The sequence below is a fragment of the Musca autumnalis genome, unplaced genomic scaffold, assembly GCF_047663935.1.
Source record: "Musca autumnalis isolate F117 unplaced genomic scaffold, ASM4766393v1 scaffold_1, whole genome shotgun sequence".
Taxonomy (NCBI): Eukaryota; Metazoa; Arthropoda; class Insecta; order Diptera; family Muscidae; genus Musca; species Musca autumnalis.
This window is the reverse complement of record NW_027411644.1, coordinates 5312761-5334133: the sequence shown is the minus strand read 5'-3', so window position 1 is coordinate 5334133 and position 21373 is coordinate 5312761. Positions and strand designations below refer to the sequence as shown.

Genomic DNA, 21373 nt, shown 5'->3' with positions numbered 1-21373 from the left:
AGCTTACTTCCTCCGTTCTCCATTTAATGCAAGCGCATTTTATTTTGCTTCATCATCCTAAAGGTTTTTTTATGTTGCTTTCCCATCACGAGCGAGCTCAGTCCATTAAAAATTCCGTCTTGTGAATTACCGCAAAAATGTTCGCAACTTAAGTTTTTTATTTCTTTATTTTATAACAAATTCTTTGACTCTTTTTGTTTTGCCAGCGTCGGGTAGGGATTAACAAACTGGCTTTGTGTGTACGTATATTTAAGCAAGTGTTTATAAAATGTATCCAACGGAGTGCATTTTTCATAACTGGACTGAATCGAAGGATGTAGTGAAATCATACGGGCATGTTCTGGCATTCACCCCGCACTTCATGTGTATCGAACACACCTAAAGCTGTTCTGCAACACACTTTACACCCAATTTTGGTAAGTTCGACACACTGTCATTTTCTTGTTGAGAGCCGGGTGTATTCTTGATTTTTATACACTTTAAGAGCGAAGATTAATATGTTTTTAAAATATATGCAAAAATTCAATCCACAAAAATAAGAAATTCGCGTAAAAAATCAATTTTTCTTGAAATGTCACAATCCAACTTTAAATTTGTAGGCTCAAGATTTGTTTACGTTTGTATACACACAAAGCAAACACAAAGAAATTTGATAGTTTTACACACGTGAAAGTCAGAAACACCTTGGTGGCGAGCGGTGAAGTGTGTAGCATGCAACAAAAGATTTTTTTTTTCCCTTACGAGGTCATGAATGAGCCTCGTACAACTCCTAGCACAGGACAAAGTGGCGGTGGCATGCTCATATACTCGGCCTTATAGCTCGTCGGTGGGATTGGGATCTTGCCTTAGTCTGTGGGAGATTTGCTACAGTAAACATTTTAATAGATTGTTAAAGCATGCATTTGTTTTTAGATGAGAAGATGGAAACATTTTTAATTCTTTAAAGCTTGATTTGCGTTGTGCTGATGAAGTTGCACAAACGACTGCCCACCTAACCATGTTACCGGGTGCCCACTGTACATTCCAAGGTAACCCATATTCCGTACCCCCTTACACCAACCCTTGGTCCCTTGTTAAGTCAAACAAATGTAGAGATTCAGTTAATTTTTGATTTAATGACTAAATTACAAAAAATAACATTTTTAACCTTATACGGTAAATATGGTGATTGTTTTGAATTATAATAAGCCAAATTAAAAATAATCATCTTCCTAATTTTAAACACAATACAAAAATATATATATAAAGCTAGGATTAACTAACATTCAATAGAAGAATATGTGTGTACGTTTCAGCACAGAATCTAGAGGTGACTATAAAACTGTAACAGCTGGTGCTTAACCTAGGTCAATGACCTGGTAAAAATGTATCAACGACTTGGAACAAAGATAAATGGTGGAAAAGAACAAAAAGACTAGACAAAATAAGTTCCAAAGGGAGAACAAAAAAAACTATGTTCAGAGATTATGGGCGACCCAATTCTAAGAGCAAATTTGATAATAACACTAGGTATAACAGTTTCTGTTCGAATGCGCTCTGGACTATGGCAATGATTTTCAAACTGTTGCCATCAACAGCATACCGCAGGTTGGTAATGCCTATAAAAATACAATGGCAGCATTCAAAAAGAAAATGTCAACCTTCTTTCCGGGAAAAGGATAATGCAAATATTTTCAACTTAACCAAAAAAAATAATTTAAGTTTTTTTATATATATGTAGTTTGAACAAAATTAATAATTATTTTGGGGAACAATCAATCTCTCTCATAGAATAACGGTACTAGATTAGTGTCGGTAAAAGAAACCAAGTCTTTCCAAATAATTTGAGACCAAAACAAAGGAGAAGTAAATTGATTGTCCCGCAATAAAAAAATGAGTATTAAGAGAACAATATTAACTTACGTTATTCGGGCTCCCTCGATGAAAGGCCTTTCATTGGTAGATGCCTGGTGAATATAATGATGACGCTTTTTGAGGTTAACTTGATATACGCACAAAAATATACATCAAGGCATATAATGTTTGAACTCTTAATATTTTCTGGACAATTCTTACTTTGGTTCAAATACCACAATCGATTCTGCTTGTATATTTGCATTTGGATTATCGGACTTTATAGTATCGCTTGCTCTCTTCCTCTTCTTTCACTAAATGGAAGTTCTTTCGTACACACACACTACCTTAACTAGCCAGAAATTATAAAATAACAATTTAGCAATGATGAACTGTTGAGGATATTAATTTTTTCCCAGTAAAAATACGCCAGGTTTTCATCTTCCACTGCGGACACTTGACACTGCAAATTAAATCTGCTCCTTCAGAACACAACTTTAAGGGTGTTTTCCCGGTATGAATCGAGCTCCACGAAATTAGAATTACAAGTTGGGCGACCACACAGAAAACCACGACTGTACTGAATCATGCAGAATTATCTTGGCTGCGAGAACTCACTATCCAACTTGTTATTAGTGTTGCGAAGGGTATTGACTGATCTAATGACAAAACTGGAAATTATTACAATGAGAAATATACATTTGAGAGAGTCCAATTTACGATATTCACCTTGTCAACACAAAACCAATCCAAACAGTGGCCAAATAGCTCAATCAATGCTCATGCACATAACACAAAAGTATGCACATACAGAGGTTATCAAAAGAATTTGCAACAATCAAACTATGTGTAATTTGTAATTTCAATTTGATCAGAATTTAGCACATCAAGATGAGTATGCACTCCAGCGAAACGACGGTCAAGTTGGCAGAAGCAAAACAAAAGAATTCAGCTTGGGAATCACTAGAAAATTATACTTTCTTTATAACATGTATATTCCCATGTATTTCAAACTCCACTTACACGTTTATCAATTAAGCTTGTTTATATGAAAAGGTGAAGCTCATTAATTTCAAATAAAATCAATTATTATCTCGGTTTGTCAACAACAAAGCTTCAAACAGATGAACATTTATTCGAAAATTCAATGAACACAATGCACAAGACTTTCACTGTTAAATGACCAAGCAAAAATGAGGAAGATGGCCTCCTGACACCCTCTATTTCTATCCTCGGAAATACTCCAATGGCATAAAAATCAATATTCAATAAATAAGAGCACGAATTACAACGATCTCCAAAATGTCTACCAAAGAAAGAAACAAAACTGTAACCAAGAACAATTAGGCTCAATTATCTATTTCCAACCAAATTCAGCTATCTAAAGCATATCTTATGGATGACTTTGGTAACATAAACTGCATTACCTTCAAATGTCTATGTATGCGTTGAAGCGAAAACGAACACAATTAAGGAAACGGAAATACATCACAAGCGCCCCTACAAGTGTGTGTGTAATGTGTATCGAATACACGGTGAATCCCAGAACATGCCCGATTACTCCACATGCACAACTTCCAACATTTTTGCTGAGTTTCTTGGACAGACTCCACACGTATAAATTTTGAATTCGGTCAATTGACATCTGAAAACCATTGGGTTTAAAAAATCCGTATGTATGCAAACGTACTATTAATCAGCTATTAAGGCCCAAACAAAATCAGCTCGTCGCTTGCTTCCTTCGCTTTGCACTTGTAAAAGACTAAAGCAACCTATTTCGAATTCGTCTCTGCCGTTCTTTATTTTTTTACAAGAAATAAAGCGACTCAAGCAAGAAAAATCCTTTGAGCTTCGGCGCGTTGAGCGTTGCGTGACAGCAACCACATGAAAACTTCAAGAACAAACTTGGCATCACTTACATTTTTCATATGGTTGTTGCATGGTACAATTACTTATTAGGTAGATGCATGGTACCATGGTACAATTACAAAGGTGGATGCCTCAGCCCAGCTGATCGAATCTAAAACGTCAAAAAGCTAGGAATTCGCCATGAAAAATCAAAACGAAAAACCATATGATTCGGTAAGTAGGAGGTAGCATGTATTTATTGTCAAAATCCCACAACTTGCCTGTGTAACGTAGGCGTCCCGACAACTGCAAAAACAGTTGTAAGATTTTGAATGAAAATCGTCGATTTCTTTTTGTATTCCGTTCACATGTTTTGTTTTTGTTCACGTTCTTTTGTTTTCAAAACATTTCAATTATTATCTCACTTATTTTTACAAAAATGCCAAAAATTTGTCTTCTCTACTGTCTGTGAAAAAATGATGGACAGCTGGGAGACAAACGACAAACATATGTATGTGTTAGTAAATCAGAGTTGTATTTGAAGACAAACTGTCTGGTGTAAACGTTATTTCTAGCGTAATTTCTAGCCCTAGGTAACGGGGTAGGTAGCTACCTATTAGTTATCTTTAACTACGCCTTTTGTAATTTCTGCGTGCCATTTAGGGGTACTTTACACGGTATGTTTTTTACATATGAGTTGTCACTTTTGCCGTACAAAATGTATATGCAAAGTGACAACTCATATGTAAAAAACATATCGTGTAAAGTACCCATTACCGAGGCGTGTAAATTTTGAAAACATGTGGTAACATTGGTGATTTTCATTCATGATTTCGTAAAAACATTGCCACATATAAGTGTTTTAAAATTTTTAACACATTGGCAACGATCAACCTGGCAAAATACTTGGTGTAAGTAACACGGCGTTTTCGACCCGGTAACGTTACCTATGGATTGAAATTATGAAATTTTGCTTACACGGGGGATATCTATGAACTCATAGATAACTACGCGTAGAAATTACGGGCATTAGTAATTTTTATTGATAAAGTTGTGTTCCAGAACTTGCAAATTTTTCCTGTTTTGTGCTAGAAATGCATTCCTGTACTAATCTCGCACTTCTCTTTAAACAAAAATGGAGCAAAATAACATTTTCTGCTATAAAAATTTGGCCGAGTAGAAACTAGCAGCTTGTTTGCTAGCCTCTGATTGCCAAATGCGATTCCTGTCATTTTTCAGTTTCCATGCTGTTTGAAAAATTTGTATAGGAAAGTTTTTTTTGACATTTCTCTCTTTTGCTAATGAAACCATGAAAAAAGTGCAGGAACACAATGAAATATTAATATTGTAACAAACCAATTAAATTTTTTCACCTTGTTTACAAAATGTTGATATTAAAATTTTTGTTGCAGCAAATCGCACATCTACCTTATTTATTGTGATACGTGAAAAGTGTTGCAACTTTTGGTACTTTTGTTTATGGGTACTTTACACGATATGTTTTTTACATATGGGTTGTCAGTTTTTAGCCCTGTTCCTTTACGTGCTAGAATCTTCAAGTTTTACCACTTTTTACTCGAAAAACGTTCCTTTACTTCAGACACCATACAATTCATATGGTAGCAGTTTACAACTTTTGCTACTTTTGCCGGTTTTACCATTTTCAAAAGTAAAGGAACAAGCCATTTATATACAAAATGTATATGCAAAATGACAGCACATATGTAAAATAACATATCGTGTAAGTCGATGGTCAGACTAGCACGATTTCAACATGGCGACGTCAAGTTTATAGGCGAGGGGTATGAAGTAGTGAAACCCATGTACATGGTTTTCTGTGTTTGTTGTGTTGCCTCTTCTTGCTCTTCGTTGCAAGATTTTTTTCTTCAATTTTCTTTCATTTTTATTTTCTCAAGCAAACGTTAACAACAAAACAAACATAAATATATTTAATAAAAACATTTAATTAATGAAATGTGAAATTTTAACTATTAATATTAATTTACTTATTAATGTTAATTATTTTGTGTTGTTTTTTTGGTTTATTTATGTCTTTTTTGTTTTTATTGGTATGAGAAACACAACAAACGCGAATGGTAAAATAAAGAGGACACGCAAAGATCTTAAATTTCACGTTAACGTGTGTGGACATTAATGAAATTTGAAAAAAAACTTTAACGAAATTGTTTTTAATGAAACCTTGCTAGTCTGACCATCGACTAAAGTACCCATTAGGCAAAACAGGGTTCGATGTTGATTTCGCTGAAATCACGAAATGAGATGATTTCGTTTTTGTATGCGAAATCATGGTAAATTTTGCTTGATTTCGCGCGAAATCACGAAACGCCTCCGAAATCACGAAACGATGCCGAATGTAAACCAAACATTAATCAGCTGATTATTCCAGAGATATGGAAAATGGAGAGTCTTATTCCTCCACCTAAACCTGAAAAACCGGCTAACTCAGTAGAGTCCTATCGCCCAATCTCCCTTCTGTCCGTTCCGGCCACCTACCTCTGGCGAATCATCAACATGGATTTCGGAAAGAGCATAGCACCACGACGGTTTTAAACGACATCACAACACACATAGCGAAAGACTTTCAACGCGTGACACAACGGACCGTATGTATTTGGCCCATAAGGCCCCGGCACATACGGTGCGTTGAGTGCCGCGTTACAACAACCACTTGAACAATTCAAGAACAAACTTGGCATCACTTACACATTTTTCATATGGTTATTGTATTTAGCGCGTGACGCGACTCACAACGCAAGAGGCAAGAAATCGCAAACTAAAAATGGGCGTACCGCAAGGAGGAGTCTTGTCACCACTCCTTTCCAACTTATACCTTGCGAAGATTCCTGCACCAGCCGATGGCGTCAAAAGGGTTTCATATAGTACGTTTATATATAACCGGATTTAACAAACCCACCGGGTTTCAAATGGCCATTTCTTTGCGTATACGTCAAATAAATCCTCATTAAGAAGATTAACCCTGCAAAAGGCTATACTATAAACATGGCGTAACGCAGATGATTGCACCATTATGGCATCTGTCGTCAATATAGAAGTAACTAGGCGTTTACACTAGGCAGTTTGTCTTCAAATACAACTCTGATTTACTAACACATACATACATTTGTCCATGGTACAATAATTCATAGGTAGGCCAGGTATGAGAATCGCCAAAAAAATACAACCCTGTCGCTATGGCTTAAAACGTCAAAATTGTTTTGATGAATGATAACGGATGAGTATACAAAGAAGAAGAAGAACGAAATGTTGAAATGAAAACAAAACAGAGTTGTATTTTTTTTATCAGTAATAAATATCAACTCTGCATGTCAACACGGTTTTGACAGATTAAGCCATAACCAAAAAAAAATTGTAATCAGCTGTTAGCTGTGGCCTACCTAAGAATTATTGTACCATGCATTTGTCGTTTGGCTACCAGCTGTCCGTCATTCTTTCACAGACAGCCGGGTTAACAAAATTTTGACATTTTTTGTAAATATGTGTGAGATAATAATTGAAATGTGTTGAAAAGAAAAGAACATGAACAAAAACAAAATATGTGAACGGAAAACAAAAGGAATTCGATGATTTTCATTCACAATTTTACAACTGTTTTTGCAGTTGTCTGGACGCCTACGTCACAAAGGCAAGTTTTGGGATTTTGACAACCAATACATGAAGTCAACTGTCCTGTCATTTGTAAACGCAGGGTAAGTGCAAAAATAAATTGCTATATACACATTCATGCAGGAAAGGAAACTTATTATATCGCCGTCCAAATCAACATCTACCCTTTTCACCTCTGATACACGTGAATTAAGGACAGAGCTGGACATCAAGGTCGAAGGAAGAACAATACCGACCGTCCAATACCCGAAGATCCTAGGTGTTGTGTTTGATAACCTCCTGAAATTCACGAAACATGTCACTTATATCAAAGAAAATTACAAGCCAAGAATAAAGGCACATACGAACCACATTTATGTTTGGTTTACATTCGGCGTCTTTTTGTGATTTCGAAGGCGTTTCGTGATTTCGCGCGGAATCATGCAAAATTTATCATGATTTCGCATACAAAAATGAAATCATCTCATTTCGTGATTTCAGCGAAATCAACATCGAAATCACAGTACACATGATATACAACCCCGTTCTTGCCTAAAAAAGTACCAAAAGTTGCAACACTTTTCACGTATCACAATAAACAAGGTAGATGGTCAATTGCTGCAACAACAAAAATTTTGTATCAAAATTTGTAAACAATGTGAAAGAAATATTAAATTACTTTCTTACAGTGCTATTTTCATTGTGTTATCGTACTTTTTTAATGGTAGTGCTAGAAAAAAAGAGAATTGTCAAAAATAGCTTCCCCATACAAATTTCTTAAAAAATACGGGAACGAAAAAATGACGGAAATTGCAATAACTGCAGCAGAAATGTCAAAATCAACGTATAGCTATCGTATCTAGATACCAATTAACATGCTGCTAGTTTATACTAGGCCAAAATTGTATTGCCAAAAATAGGAGAATAGGGTTTTATTCGGCGCTATTTTTGTTCAAAGAGAAGTGCAAATCTTGCTAGATTTCGGAGTACGGGAACACATTTTTAGCACTAAACGGGAAAACTGCTGCAAGTATTAATATGCTGCAAGTTCTGAACACAAATTTTATCTATCAAAATGTATTATTATTATGTCTCAACGATAAAATCATTTTGTATTTTTTCATTTGTTAGTACTATACACAATTTATACGATATATAGATAATTGTACGATAATTTTCGAAATAAAGTTGCAAAGTTCTATATTGTCGTATATTTTTGATGACTAATTCAATTTACAACAACTTGTTTTGAAAATTCATGTTCGATCAGCTGCGCATATTCATCTACCTTGATTATTGTGATATGTTCGAAATCAACAAAAAAAATAAGTGTAAACACCGGGGTGTATTTCAGGATTTCGTGAAATCCAGTGGATTTTGGAGCGCAAGTATAAACTTGGCATTACACACTTTTTTCACGTGGTTGTTGTTTTTAATGCCCGACGCACAACAGACCTATGTGCCGGGGCCATAAAGTACTGAAAGCACGAGCCCTTTAGGTTTCAACCATGGTACAATAATATATAATTTTATAATAATATATATTTTTTTCTTGTTATGGCCTATTCTGTCAAAAGCTGGGTTGACATTTTTGACTGTTGGTCCCGGGCCACACTACAGTAATTTCACTGAAATTTTGATATGAAATTATGCGTCTCTAGATCGACGCCCATAGTAGAGTAAATTGGGAATTCGATTTAAGAACACCTAATTTCATGAAATTTTTTAATGAAATTCACGCTAGTGTGGACCGGGACTTGTTGACATTATGTAATTATAAAGGTAGATGCATTGGTGAATTGTTCCAACAAAAACGGCTTTAACACTATATCTTAAAATTGAAAACAAGGACAAGAAATTTTGTTCGCGTGGCTAAATAAAATTGTTGATTTTTTGTAATACTTGCAAATGAACGATTTGTCAAGTATTGACATTTATTGAAATTTGTTCTAAAAGTACGGGAACGGAAAAATTACAAATATTGTAAAATTTCTAGCTGAAATGTCGCCGTATCGGTCGGATGCTAGCAATAACTGGTTTGTTCCTTTACTTTTAAAAATAGTAAAAGTAGCAAAGGTAGTTAAAGTTGCGAACTGCCCTCATATCAATTGTATGCTTACATGAAGTAAAGGAACGCTTTTCGAGCAAAAAGTGGTAAAACTTGAAGATTCTTGCACGTAAAGGAACAGAGCTAACGATGTTACATCAGCCAAACTTTTCAAGTAGAACATAATAATTTTTGTTTTCGCTGTCTTAAGTTTTGAGTATAACTTCTGCTATTTTTGGAACACTAATATGCTGTTTATATTATAGCTTTTTGCAGGGTTAACCTTCATTATCAGTATTTGTTTGACGTATATGTAATGGAATTGACATTTACAACCCAGTTGGTTTGTTAAATCCGGTTATATATAAACGCACTACTACCTAGCAATAATATTCTCGAGCATAACTGAAGTGATTTTTATTTTTACTTTTAAAATAAACAGAGAAGTTCTAAATTTCATATGTTTTTGTAACACCGACTAAAGATGATTTAATTTTTGTATGCGAAATCATGATAAATTTTGCTTGATTCCGCGCGAAATCACGAAACGACGCCAAATGTAAACCAAGCATAACTATGCATATACATCTACCTTTATTACGGCTCTATGTAATTTGACGTTTTAAGCCATAGCTGCAGGGTTGTATTTTTCAGCGATCTTCATACATGGCCTACCTCTACTTTATTATACAATGGTTTCAACATTTGCTTTGTTCCAGAACCTGCATGGTAGAATAAGAAAAGGTAGCAGCAATACGCAGCTGACTGAACTGGGTTGTAACGTTAGTGTCAAATTTCATATGACATTTTATACGTTTATTTCTATTTCGATGTACATTAGGGACATATATTTTTTGAGAAAAAAATATATCATTCGGAAAAAAACATTTCCCAGAAAGACTTCTTCATATCAATGATATGTAACCTCCTCCAAGTTCGAACGATAAGCCGCGCAGTAAATCTCCGCTTGTAGAGGCGATACAACGTTTGTTAATATGTGAGGTATTTTGTTAAAATTTAAAGAAATAAAGCCCTAATAAACATGTGCTTCTTTGATTTCTAAAACAAAACATTGAAACAGCTTCTCCTTTTTCTATGAATTTCCAGCGACCCCTAACTTGTCTGCAAGAATTCTACTTTCTGCGAGAATTTATGCATTTAGTGGAATGATGTGGAAACATAAAAATTGAAAATGTAACGAATTTTCATTCATGTTTTCCAAAATATTCAACCAAATGTGAAAAATTATTAGTTTTTTAAATTCCAATAATTTATAGACATTTCCTTGTTTTGTTTACAAATACAACTGGCAGTAACGTTACAAACAAAAACAAATTCCTTTGTAGTTGTTGTTCGAGTTGTATTTGTTGTAGTATTAACTTTACCTTGTATTTGTTCTACCATGCAGAACCTGCAAGAAGCTACTACTTTTTACTACGATAGCATTTTTTCCTTTATGTTATCGGAAAAAATAGTAAAATTAGTAGATTCTTGCAGTTCTGGAACAGACCATTTGTGTTTTTTCAAATTTCCTTAAAAATCAGGAAACAATAGGTGTGTTCGTTTACTCAATAATTTGTACAAATTTGTACAAGTCTAGTAACTTCTTGCAATCGACTAATGCCCGTAATTTCTACGCGTAGTTATCTATGAGTTCATAGATATCCCCCGTGTAAGCAAAGTTTCATAATTTCAATCCATAGGTAACGTTGCCGGGTCGAAAAAGGCCGTGTTACTTAAGCTGAGTACACATTGCCAGTTTTGAATGACAGCTTTGTTGGTGCTTGTCAGTGTGACCGTTCATTTTTGTTATTCATAATGCAACCGCAAAATGTTTTGTGGTTGCTGGACGATTGGACAGTTATCGATATCTGCGAAATATCGACATTCAAAACTGACTATGTGTACTGTTCTTAACACCAAGGATTTTGCCTGGTTGATCGTTGACAATATGTTCAAAATTGCAAAACACTTATATGTGGCAATGTTTTTCCGAAATCATGAATGAAAATCACCACTGTTACCACATGTTTTCAAAATTTACACGCCTCGGTAAATGGCACGTAGAAATTACCAAACGCGTAGGTAAAGATAACTAATAGGTTATCTAGGGCTAGAAATTACGGGCATAAGCTCTTTTGCATTGTACTGTAGAGTAAACGAACAACATCCAGTAACAATTTGTACAAATTTTGAGTAAACACACATAATAATTGAGAAAGAATGAAGCATGTTACTATGAATGACGATTGGTGTCGTGCAAACGGATTAATTAGTGTACGTCGTTCGACAGGCGAACATCGTAATTCAAACACTCGTGGGAACATGTTATAGGCTGTTAATATTAGCTGTGTTCCTTTACTTACCTGAGGTTACCATTTATTACCAGTTGTTAACCTGCAAAGCGTTCCTTAACTCCGAAAAGTGACAAAACTGGAAGCAATTTTTAAGAGAGTGAGAAAGGAGAGAGATCGAAAATGGCTTTCTCTTCCACCACAGGCTACCAGCAAAATTTCTGCAGGTAAAAAATGGCAGAACTGATTTTTCGACTTTTGTTTGACGATTATTTCACAATGAAAAAGAAAATGGACGAAAAACAGAAGAAAAAGTCGAACGCTGACAAAACTAAATTAAAAACTGTGAAATAAAAGACGAAAATTGATTTTTTATGTTTCTTTTTGACATTTCTGCCAGATCTACAATATTTCCGTTCCTTTACTTTTCTGGTAAAAATTTTCATGAGAGAGCAATTTTGAGCAATCTCACATTTCTCTTTTACCACCCTTACCATTAAAAAAGTAAAGGAACAAAGCTATTATAGCTTTTTTCCGGGTTAACTTTCTTTAAGCCTTTACCTAATTAACTGCATGTTGCGTGTGCGTTCAAAAATACAAAAACAAAATACATGTATTTGTTTTTGTTTTCAATTTGAAATACATGTATTTTGTTTTTGTATTTTTGAACGCACACGCAACACGCAGTTAATTAGGTAAAGGCTTTATGAGGAATCATTTGACGTATGCCCAATTGAATTGAAGTTTGGAACCCAGTGGGTTGTGAGATCCGATTATATGTAAACGTACTACTACTTATTTACATCTTTGTCGAAATTCGGTTTATGGATCTATAGATTGAAAAATAAATGGCCAGATGGATCTGTAGATCGAAAAATAGATGGTGAGAAGAAAGAAGAGAACAAAAGAAAGCAAAAAACAAAAACTAAAAAAGAAAACATTGAGCATTGGAGCTTCATCTTCATCAGCTTTATTTTTTTTGGAATTAGGAAATACAAATCGCCAAAATAACGTCCTCAAGTGAAATGCAACCAAAATTCAAATTCGCCGAAGGTAGGAAACAAATTGTTCTGTCTTTATAATGAGCATCATAAACAATTGTACATTTTTTAGGCGAGAAAGTGCTCTGCTTTCATGGCCCGTTAATATACGAGGCAAAGGCTTTGAAGAGCACAGTGACCAAGGACAAACAACTAAAATATTTTGTTCATTATGCTGGCTGGAATAAAAAGTAAGTGCCTCTATCTACTCCTTTTTTACAATAATAAATATGTAATCATTTTGTTTCCACAACAGTTGGGACGAATGGGTACCCGAGCATAGAGTTTTAAAATACAATGACACCAACTTACAGAGGCAAAAGGAACTGCAAAAGGAGCACGATGCCAAGAAGGAGAAAAATAGGAAAAGTATAGATTTGTACATATATCATTTCTCTAAAGTTGTTTAATGTTTTCTTACGGTCCTCTTAGATACAGCCAAAGGGAAAAAAGGCGAATCTGTGGCAGCAAATTCAAAAGAAAGTGGCGCAACTAGCAGTGGTGGCAGTGAATCAAGAGCTTCAACTCCATCAAAAGAATTGGCAAATACTTCTGCAAGTACAGCCGTTCCTTCTGGAAGAGGAAATAGGTCTAAACTGACGCCCAGTGCCACAGAATCTAAAAAAGATGGAAGTGGCAGAGAAGATTCTGTAAAAGACGACAAAGACGAACCTGCTCAAAAAAAGAAAAGGGGAACCTCAACTAGCTCCTCGGACAAGTCAACGGCAAATAGTACGGCGGCATCCAATGCAAGTACATCAGGTCCAGGCGGTACAGCTGGTTCGCCAGCCACATTAGCCACCAATACAGGTGCAAATACTGCGACAAATGTTCGATTGGACCCTTGTGTTGAAAGTGAAGAGACATTCCTTTCAAAAATCGAAGTGAAAATAAAAATTCCAGACGAATTAAAGCAATGCTTAGCAGACGATTGGGATGCAATAACTAGGCAGCACAAACTTCTAGATATACCCGCTAAAATAACAGTGCAAGACATCGTTGATCAGTATATAAGTTTCAAAAAGTCTGCAAAGTCAACAAATGCCGGAAAGGAGTTGGCCATTACAGATGTTCTAAATGGAGTTGTGGAGTATTTCAATGTAATGCTCGGCTCTCAGCTACTCTATAAATTTGAACGTCCACAATATGCAGAAATATTGCAGCAATATCCAGATATACCCTTATCAAAACTATATGGGTCGTTCCATCTGTTACGCTTATTTGTAAAGTTAGGATCCATGTTGGGTTACTCAGATCTAGATGAGAAGTCAATGCAGCTATTGCTAGTACATCTCCACGATTTTCTTAAATATTTGGTAAAGAATAGTGCTACATTCTTCAGCATGTCCAGCTTTGTTAATGTTACTCCAGAATATCATCGCCACACACAATGATTTTAGGATAACTGTCGATTTTCATTTTATGTTTATTTTTTCAATTTTACTATTTTACATTGTAAAGACCTTTATTAAACTTATATTCTTTCCTTACCAGTAAATATCGGTAGAAGAAATAAACAATATCCGATAGACGTGGATATTTGATTATTAGGACAAAATGTGTTTCTATCCACACAAAGGAGTGTTAGTGTATTTGTAGGTTTCCATATGACGTCCGTGAAACCGTATTAATATAAAACTTAATTCTCCTCTTCGGAACTGCTAGTAGGGTAAAATTCCTTGTAATCTTTGGGTTGATTTCGGGCATCTTGTTCTTCGTTGATGTAACTATTCTGTACTTGTAAAATTTCATCGCTAGATTTACATGCTGCATATCGTTCGAGCAAGGACTCATTAAGCTCTATGAATGAATGGCCCCAAGAGAACTTTCCCATGTACCATTGAGCTTCGGAACGAAATCCGCATATGTATAAAGTTGCAGCTATCGCTTCCACACAGCTAAGTTTACAGGGCTTTCCGTAATTTATTGGATTTGCAGCTACCAGAAAGGGTAGAAGACGAGGGTGTGGGCTTTTCATCCTGGAAAATGGTGTTTCATCTAATTTTGCCCATGAACAGTCAATAACGGCACACCCCGACGACTGAAGAATTTCTCTATCCAAGGGACTTACACAGTGGACGCCTACTGGAGATAGAGTTAGACCCGCAAATTTCTGACCTAATCGGAGATTTTCAATCAGCCCCAATCGTGCTAATTTCCTACCGGAACATTTTTTTGGATCACAATGATTCAAATCCCACATAGCAACAGGGAAATCTGGTTGGGTTCCATGACCTTCAATGTCATGCTCTGATGAAGATGATGTACTACTATCATCGGAATCCGAAGCAAGTTCGCTCTCCCTTTGAGCAAAGGAACGTTCACAATTGCGATTTGATTTTACATTGCGGTATTGCTTTTGTTTAGCACCTCCACTGCGTCGATTACAACCCTTTCCACGCTGTTTGGAACTCATCTCGGGCAATTGACAAAACAATGTGAACTTCTTCTTTCTGATATTCACTATGAATTGAGAACAAAGGTCTTGGCTGACATCATAAACGCAAAATGTACATCACGATTCAATAACAAGGTGACCCTGTAAACCCAGCTGTTGTCTTCTTTTGTTGTCAAAATACAATTTTTGTTTTAAAAAAGTAATAAAAAATATTTTACTTATTTTTTTTTACTTCTACAACTTCTTTATTTGAATTGTGCCAATAATATTTAGTATAGTAGTAGTTTTATTATTTTTTGCACAACGGCTTTTTGCCATGTTAACATTTATGACTTATTCCTAGTTTAGGTAAAATCGTCGGATCGATTTGAAATTTTTACCATAGATAGATCTTGTTGTCCTGATTACAGAAATATAAAAATTTGGCGGCGGTCATAACCGGAAGTTCGGGTAAAGAGCCAATAAATGAAATTGTTGTCCGCGTTGTCGAAATTTGCACTTGTCCATAGGAGAAAGTGTTAAATCCCCGGCCAAAGGCCGGCTACTCAAGAAAACTTACAATTTTAAAGAAACTTTTGTTCGCGTAGCCGAAAATTGCACCTATCCATAGGAGAAAGTCTTAAATCCCCGGCCGAAGGCCGGCTATTTAAGAAAAAGAAAATTTTGTTCCCATAGTTGGTAAACTCAATGTGTTCCAAATCTTCAAACTGCAAACTCATTCACTCTCAACTTTTTGTACCGATCAACGATGGGATGGCAGAATTTTGCACATACAAAATACCGATTCGTTTTTGTTGAGAACACTGGATAAATGCATATTTTCAATTATTTTTATTTCAAAATTCATATTTTTTCAAGTTTTGCCGTCTTTTTATTAAAAACACTCGTTTTTAATACATTCGTGATAGTGGCAGTTCCATAGCACAATGCACTGTTTCCTTGGAATTTTCCAATCTTTTTTGATGTTTTCCGTAATAAGTAACATCTTCTGAATATCTTTGATGTGTAAAAGTGTAATTTATTTGATTTAATTTGTTTATTTTGTCTAAAAAAAAGGTGCCACCGTGGTACAACGGTATGCACACCCGCCTTGCACGCAGAAGGTCGGAGGTTCGATTCCCCGGCCAAGCAACATCAAACATTTTTTAACGTTGGCAAAATACCCCTCAGTAATGTTGGCGACATTTCCTGAGTATTTAAGCCTTGAAAAACTTCTCCACAAGTGGTGTCTTAAGACACGACGTTCGGACTCGGCGATAAACAGTAGGTCCCATATCATTGAGCTAAATATGAATCGGGGTGCACTCATTGATATGAGAGAAGTCTCCCTTGTCCCGTATGGGATGTTGTGGAACAATGTTTGTAGTTTTGTCTAAAAACACACTTATTAGCCCGTTTCCACGGTACGTCGTTCGTTGTTCGACCCATTCTATGAACGAACGACGTTTCTACGTTGTTCGATTAGAAATACTCTCTGAACGACGAATAAGTATGTCCCATCCCTAACAAATGAGAGAATTTATCGAAAAAATTAGTTATGACATGTCTAAAATTTTCGGTATGCTAGCGACGAATAAAAAGTAATCATAAAAGCCTTGTTCCTTTACTTTTTTAATAGTAAGGACCAAACACTCTGCGTGTTGCGTGTGCGTTCAAAAATACAAAAACAAAATAGATGTATTTCAATTTCAATTTGAAATATGTACATGTATTTTGTTTTTTTGAACGCACACGCAGAGTTATAGGTTTGGCCTTAAAGCTGAAAACATATGTCTTATGCCAGACTATGAAAATTTTCATGAAAATGTTTTGAGCTTATGGGTAAGAAGGGAGAAAGGGAGCTCCTTCACCTCCGCTCTCTCCTAAAAGCTAAAATATTTGCATGTGTTATTTTCAGTGTCTGGCACAAGAGTATCCAACGTTTGAGTAAAGTTTTGTGTCATTTCTGGTAGATGTATAAAATACCACTTTTTACCAGTTTTTTTACCCGTATTGTTGCTCCATGAGCATCTAATCATATTTGCACTTTTTACCAGTTTTTACCCGTATTGTTGCTCCATGAGCATCTAATCTACTTGCACTAATAAATAAAGTTGTTGAAAATCATAATTTCGAATGTTTTCTGCAAATGAAGCTTCAAAACTTCGGCAGTTTATACTGTAAAACTGATATACTATAAACTGATATATACTGATGTGTATACGTCTTCAGCTACATGCAAATGGAATTATGTTTGGTTTACATTCGGCGCCGTTTCGTGATTTCGAAGCCGTTTCGTGATTTCGCGCGGAATCAAGCAAAATTTAACATGATTTCGCATACAAAAATGAAATCATCTCATTTCGTGATTTCAGCGAAATCAACATCGAAATCACAGTACCCATGATATGCAACCCTGATTTTGCCTAAAAAAGTACCAAAAGTTGCAACACTTTTCACGTATCACAATAAACAAGGTAGATGTGCGAATTGCTGCAACAAAAAATGTTAGTATCAAAATTTGTAAACAATTTGTAAAAAAATATTAAATTATTTTGTTACAATGCTATTTTTCATTGTGTTCGCGTACTTTTTTAATGGTAATGTTAGAAAAAAGAGCGAATTGTCAAAATTTGGTTCCCCATAAAAATTTCTTAAAAATACGGGAACGGAAAGTGACGGAAATTGCAAAAAATTCCAGCAGAAATGTCAAAATCAACGTATCAGCTATCGTATTTAGATGCCAAAGAACATGCTGCTAGTTTATACTATGCCACAATTATATTGCAGAAAACACGAGAAGAGGGTGTTATTCGCCGCTATTTTTGTTAAAAGAGAAGTGCAAGTCTTGCTAGATTTCGGAGTACGGGAACGTATTTTTAGCACTAAACGGGAAAACTACTGCAAGTAGTAATATTTTGCAGGTTCCGAACACAGATTTTATCTATCAAAATTTATTATTATGATGTCTCAACGATAAAATCATTTTTTATTTTTTTCATTTGTTAGTACTATACACAATTAATACGATATATAGATAATTCTACGATAATTTTCGAAATAAAGTTGTAAAGTTCTATATTGTCGTATATTTTTGATGACTAATTCAATTTACAAATTGTTTTGAAAATTCATGTTCGATCAGCTGCGCATATGCATCTACCTTCATTATTGTGATATGTTTGAAATCAACAAAAAAAATAAGTGTAAACACCGGGGTGTATTTCAGGATTTCGTGAAATCCAGTGGATTTTGGAGCACAAGTATAAACTTGGCATTAGAAAACATAGTAAAAAACATGGTAAAATAAAGAGGACACGCAAAAATCTTAAATTACACGTTAATGTTTGTGGACACTAACGAAACTTGAAACTATAACGAAATTGGTTTCAAGAAACCTTGCTAGTCTGACCATCGACTTACGAATGAACATTGGATGCAAATGGTTGATTTCGTATCGAGTGTAGCTAGTTGAACTGAAGATACGTAACTAAAGTACATAATTTTCGATATACATACATATGTATGTATTTTAGCATACTTTATAATGAAAAAGTTTGTATAATTGATTCAATGAGATTATTCGAACTCAGCTTATTGTCATTTTCCAGAATTAGAACATGACGAAAGTGTCTGCGAAACAATTCAAACCTCTTCCACTTGTGTGTGTCGTCGAATTTCGACAAATGCACACACCAAAATTTGGTTGGTCTGCTTTACAGCAAAAACAACACACGTCGTGCCAGTGTCTTCAATTTGAAGCATTGTGGCGTTTTTTATTGGGATAGCGTTTGCAATTTTGTTTTTTCAAAATAGTCTGGCTTAATCCCATTGTTGTTGTTTTAATATTTTAAAACAACTATTTTATTAGTGGAAAAGATTTGGCATTGTTCCCCAAGGGGTAAGGCAGGGAATACTATAGTTTCGATCCACGCCACTGGATCTCATCAGTTCCCTTGTTTCTTGTTTGTGGATATTCTCCACCGAAGTTATTTTTCAATAACTTCTTCAACAAGAAACTTTTTATACCCAAACATCAATCGTCAGCTCGAAGTATAAAGGTAAGCAAAGAAAAAAGTTCAATGAGAAGTTTTTCCTTGGCAACCTCATACAACTCCGACGAAAGTGTCTGCGAAACAATTCAAACCTCTTCCACTTGTGTGTGTCGTCGAATTTCGACAAATGCACACACCAAAATTTGGTTGGTCTGCTTTACAGCAAAAACAACACACGTCGTGCCAGTGTCTTCAATTTGAAGCATTGTGGCGTTTTTTATTGGGATAGCGTTTGCAATTTTGTTTTTTCAAAATAGTCTGGCTTAATCCCATTGTTGGATCGAAACTATAGTATTCCCTGCCTTACCCCTTGGCGAACAATGCCAAATCTTTTCCACTAATAAAATAGTTGTTTTAAAATATTAAAACAACAACAATGGGATTAAGCCAGACTATTTTGAAAAAACAAAATTGCAAACGCTATCCCAATAAAAAACGCCACAATGCTTCAAGATGAAAAATTCGTTTTTGTATTTTTTTTGTTCCATACGCTAATCGGTATGAATATGGAACAAAAAAGTTCAAAGTTATTTTGTTTCATACGCCAGACTATGGATTTGGAACAAAAAAACAGATTGCGTGCAAAGTTGATATGGAACATATTGACATTTGTATATCTCGAAATCTATAAGAGATAGAGGAAAACCGACTAGAAATTCAGAAAGAGCAGGGTTGAAACCCTTGAAAGGTAACTGTAACTCAAAATGTCAAAAATGGCGTATGGAACACTCATGCATGACACCGACGGTATGTCGAAAGAAACACGTCCAAACTCAAATTTGTTTTTTGTTTTGAAGCAAAAGCGAAGGTAAAATAGTTGAACTGAAGATTCGTAAATAAAGTACATAATTTTCGATATACATACATATGTACGTATGTATGTATTTTAGCATACTTTATAATGAAAAAGTTTGTATAATTGACTCAATGAGATTATTCGAACTCAGCTTATTGTCATTTTCCAGAATTAGATCCCAATTCTTGAAGTTATCTAGACCACACTCAGACTCGATGTCGTCTATACCCGTTGTATAGATAAAGCCTCTTTGAACTCGAACAGCTTCGGGACATGTAAGACGCACGCAGACTACTTTATCTCCATATGTTTCTCGAAAATAACGAATATCATTCATTCTGCGAACATCACTTACAACAATTATTTCCGAATTGGCTAAAATTCAAAATAATGTAAAAATGATTAGATTACTTGAATTTGTTTAGAATTGGTTACCTTTCTCCATAGCTGTCTTGCAGAAATATCCATAACTCTGTTTTCGAACTTCATCGCTCCAATCAATCATGTCTTTTCTATATTTTTCTTTATATGGTCCATCGCTTAACAGCTCTTGTAAGTCAAGTTGCATTTTCCTCGCCCATTCCGATTTAATTGGTTCAGATATCCTGACAATTTGACATCGGTCACCTAGTCTTAACGATGATTTAAAGAAGTGCACTTTGAGTCGGATCGAATTTTGTGACGTACCTTCTTTTTAAATGCTCTGAAATAAAATCTTTTCCACATTTTCTCTTTCCGCTTATAAGTATAATACGTTGAATTTCTGGCATGTTTGAAAATTTCACTTTTGGAAAAAATGAATAATGGACGCGCGCTTGCTACGAAAGTTATATTTGTGTAAACAAATTATCATAAGAATATCATGTTTGTTTTTAATAATAATTTATATGCAAATTGCGCTGCCCTGCTGACTCCAGATTTTTATCTGACTGAAAATAAAATTCACTCACTATAAAATGATGTCCCGTGACATGGCTAGAGTTGTATAGTTCATGAACGAACTAGTTCAATTGAACGACTTATAGCCCGTTTCCACGGTACGTCGTTCGTTCTCTATTCGTTGTTCGACCCATAACTACGAATAAATTACTTATTTTCCCACACAAAATTCTATGAACGAACGACGATTTTTCTACGTTGTTCGATTAGAAATACTCTCTGAACGACGAATAAGTATGTCCCATCCCTAACAAATGAGAGAATTTATCGAAAAAAATGTCTAAATTCAAAAATTTGTTGAAAACACAAAAATTTTTAGAAAAAAGATTAATGATAATTAATGAACTAAACATTTTATATAGATGCAGAAGGAAGATGGTTGTGTTTCCTTCTTAATTCCACACACATTTCTTGTCCATTAGTTTAAAATCGCGTAAAAAATCAGAAACAAATAACTGAAAGTCTGTATACACAACATATGTATGTACATATAAAAATATATTGAAAATACAAAATTATT

The 21373-nt window shown here is 35.0% G+C and overlaps 3 protein-coding genes across 4 annotated transcripts; 1 reads left to right on the top strand and 2 right to left on the bottom strand.

The window, feature by feature from the left end:
• The first annotated feature begins 12406 nt into the window (after positions 1 to 12406).
• MRG15 (mortality factor 4-like) lies at positions 12407 to 14244 on the top strand. The gene is made up of 4 exons (XM_073962146.1): positions 12407 to 12699; positions 12760 to 12877; positions 12943 to 13055; positions 13119 to 14244. Exons 1-4 carry the CDS (start codon positions 12672 to 12674, stop codon positions 14078 to 14080), a joined length of 1221 nt encoding a protein of 406 aa, XP_073818247.1. The 5' UTR covers positions 12407 to 12671; the 3' UTR covers positions 14081 to 14244.
• LOC141389910 (18S rRNA aminocarboxypropyltransferase) lies at positions 14081 to 15176 on the bottom strand. Its single transcript, XM_073962154.1, has one exon. The coding sequence runs from the start codon at positions 15100 to 15102 to the stop codon at positions 14326 to 14328; it is 777 nt and encodes a 258-aa protein (XP_073818255.1). The 5' UTR covers positions 15103 to 15176; the 3' UTR covers positions 14081 to 14325.
• A 4791-nt stretch (positions 15177 to 19967) lies between these two features.
• Pmvk (Phosphomevalonate kinase) lies at positions 19968 to 20866 on the bottom strand. Of its 2 annotated transcripts, none has more exons than XM_073963236.1 (3): positions 20602 to 20866; positions 20350 to 20541; positions 19968 to 20289 (listed from the first exon to the last, which is right to left on the bottom strand). In XM_073963236.1, the coding sequence occupies exons 2-3, from the start codon at positions 20480 to 20482 to the stop codon at positions 20015 to 20017; spliced, it is 408 nt and encodes a 135-aa protein (XP_073819337.1). In that variant the 5' UTR covers positions 20483 to 20541; positions 20602 to 20866; the 3' UTR covers positions 19968 to 20014. The 2 variants fall into 2 exon arrangements, with proteins under 2 accessions (XP_073819337.1, XP_073819336.1); XM_073963235.1 differs by having other exon boundaries at positions 20350 to 20546; positions 20602 to 20865.
• Positions 20867 to 21373: the final 507 nt, after the last annotated feature.

What these genes read in the sequence shown, in the direction of transcription:
- MRG15 (XM_073962146.1), top strand. Translation starts at nt 12,672, where the DNA reads ATGCAACCAAAATTCAAATTCGCCGAAG. An exon ending in TATGCTGGCTGGAATAAAAA is followed by an intron (nt 12,878 to 12,942) that starts GTAAGTGCCTCT and finishes TTTCCACAACAG; the next exon opens with TTGGGACGAATGGGTACCCG. An exon ending in GAAGGAGAAAAATAGGAAAA is followed by an intron (nt 13,056 to 13,118) that starts GTATAGATTTGT and finishes CGGTCCTCTTAG; the next exon opens with ATACAGCCAAAGGGAAAAAA.
- LOC141389910 (XM_073962154.1), bottom strand. Translation starts at nt 15,102, where the DNA reads ATGAGTTCCAAACAGCGTGGAAAGGGTTGTAATCGACGCAGTGGAGGT.
- Pmvk (XM_073963235.1), bottom strand. Translation starts at nt 20,684, where the DNA reads ATGCCAGAAATTCAACGTATTATACTTATAAGCGGAAAGAGAAAATGT. An exon ending in TCAGAGCATTTAAAAAGAAG is followed by an intron (nt 20,547 to 20,601) that starts GTACGTCACAAA and finishes ATCATCGTTAAG; the next exon opens with ACTAGGTGACCGATGTCAAA. An exon ending in CAAGACAGCTATGGAGAAAG is followed by an intron (nt 20,290 to 20,349) that starts GTAACCAATTCT and finishes TTTGAATTTTAG; the next exon opens with CCAATTCGGAAATAATTGTT.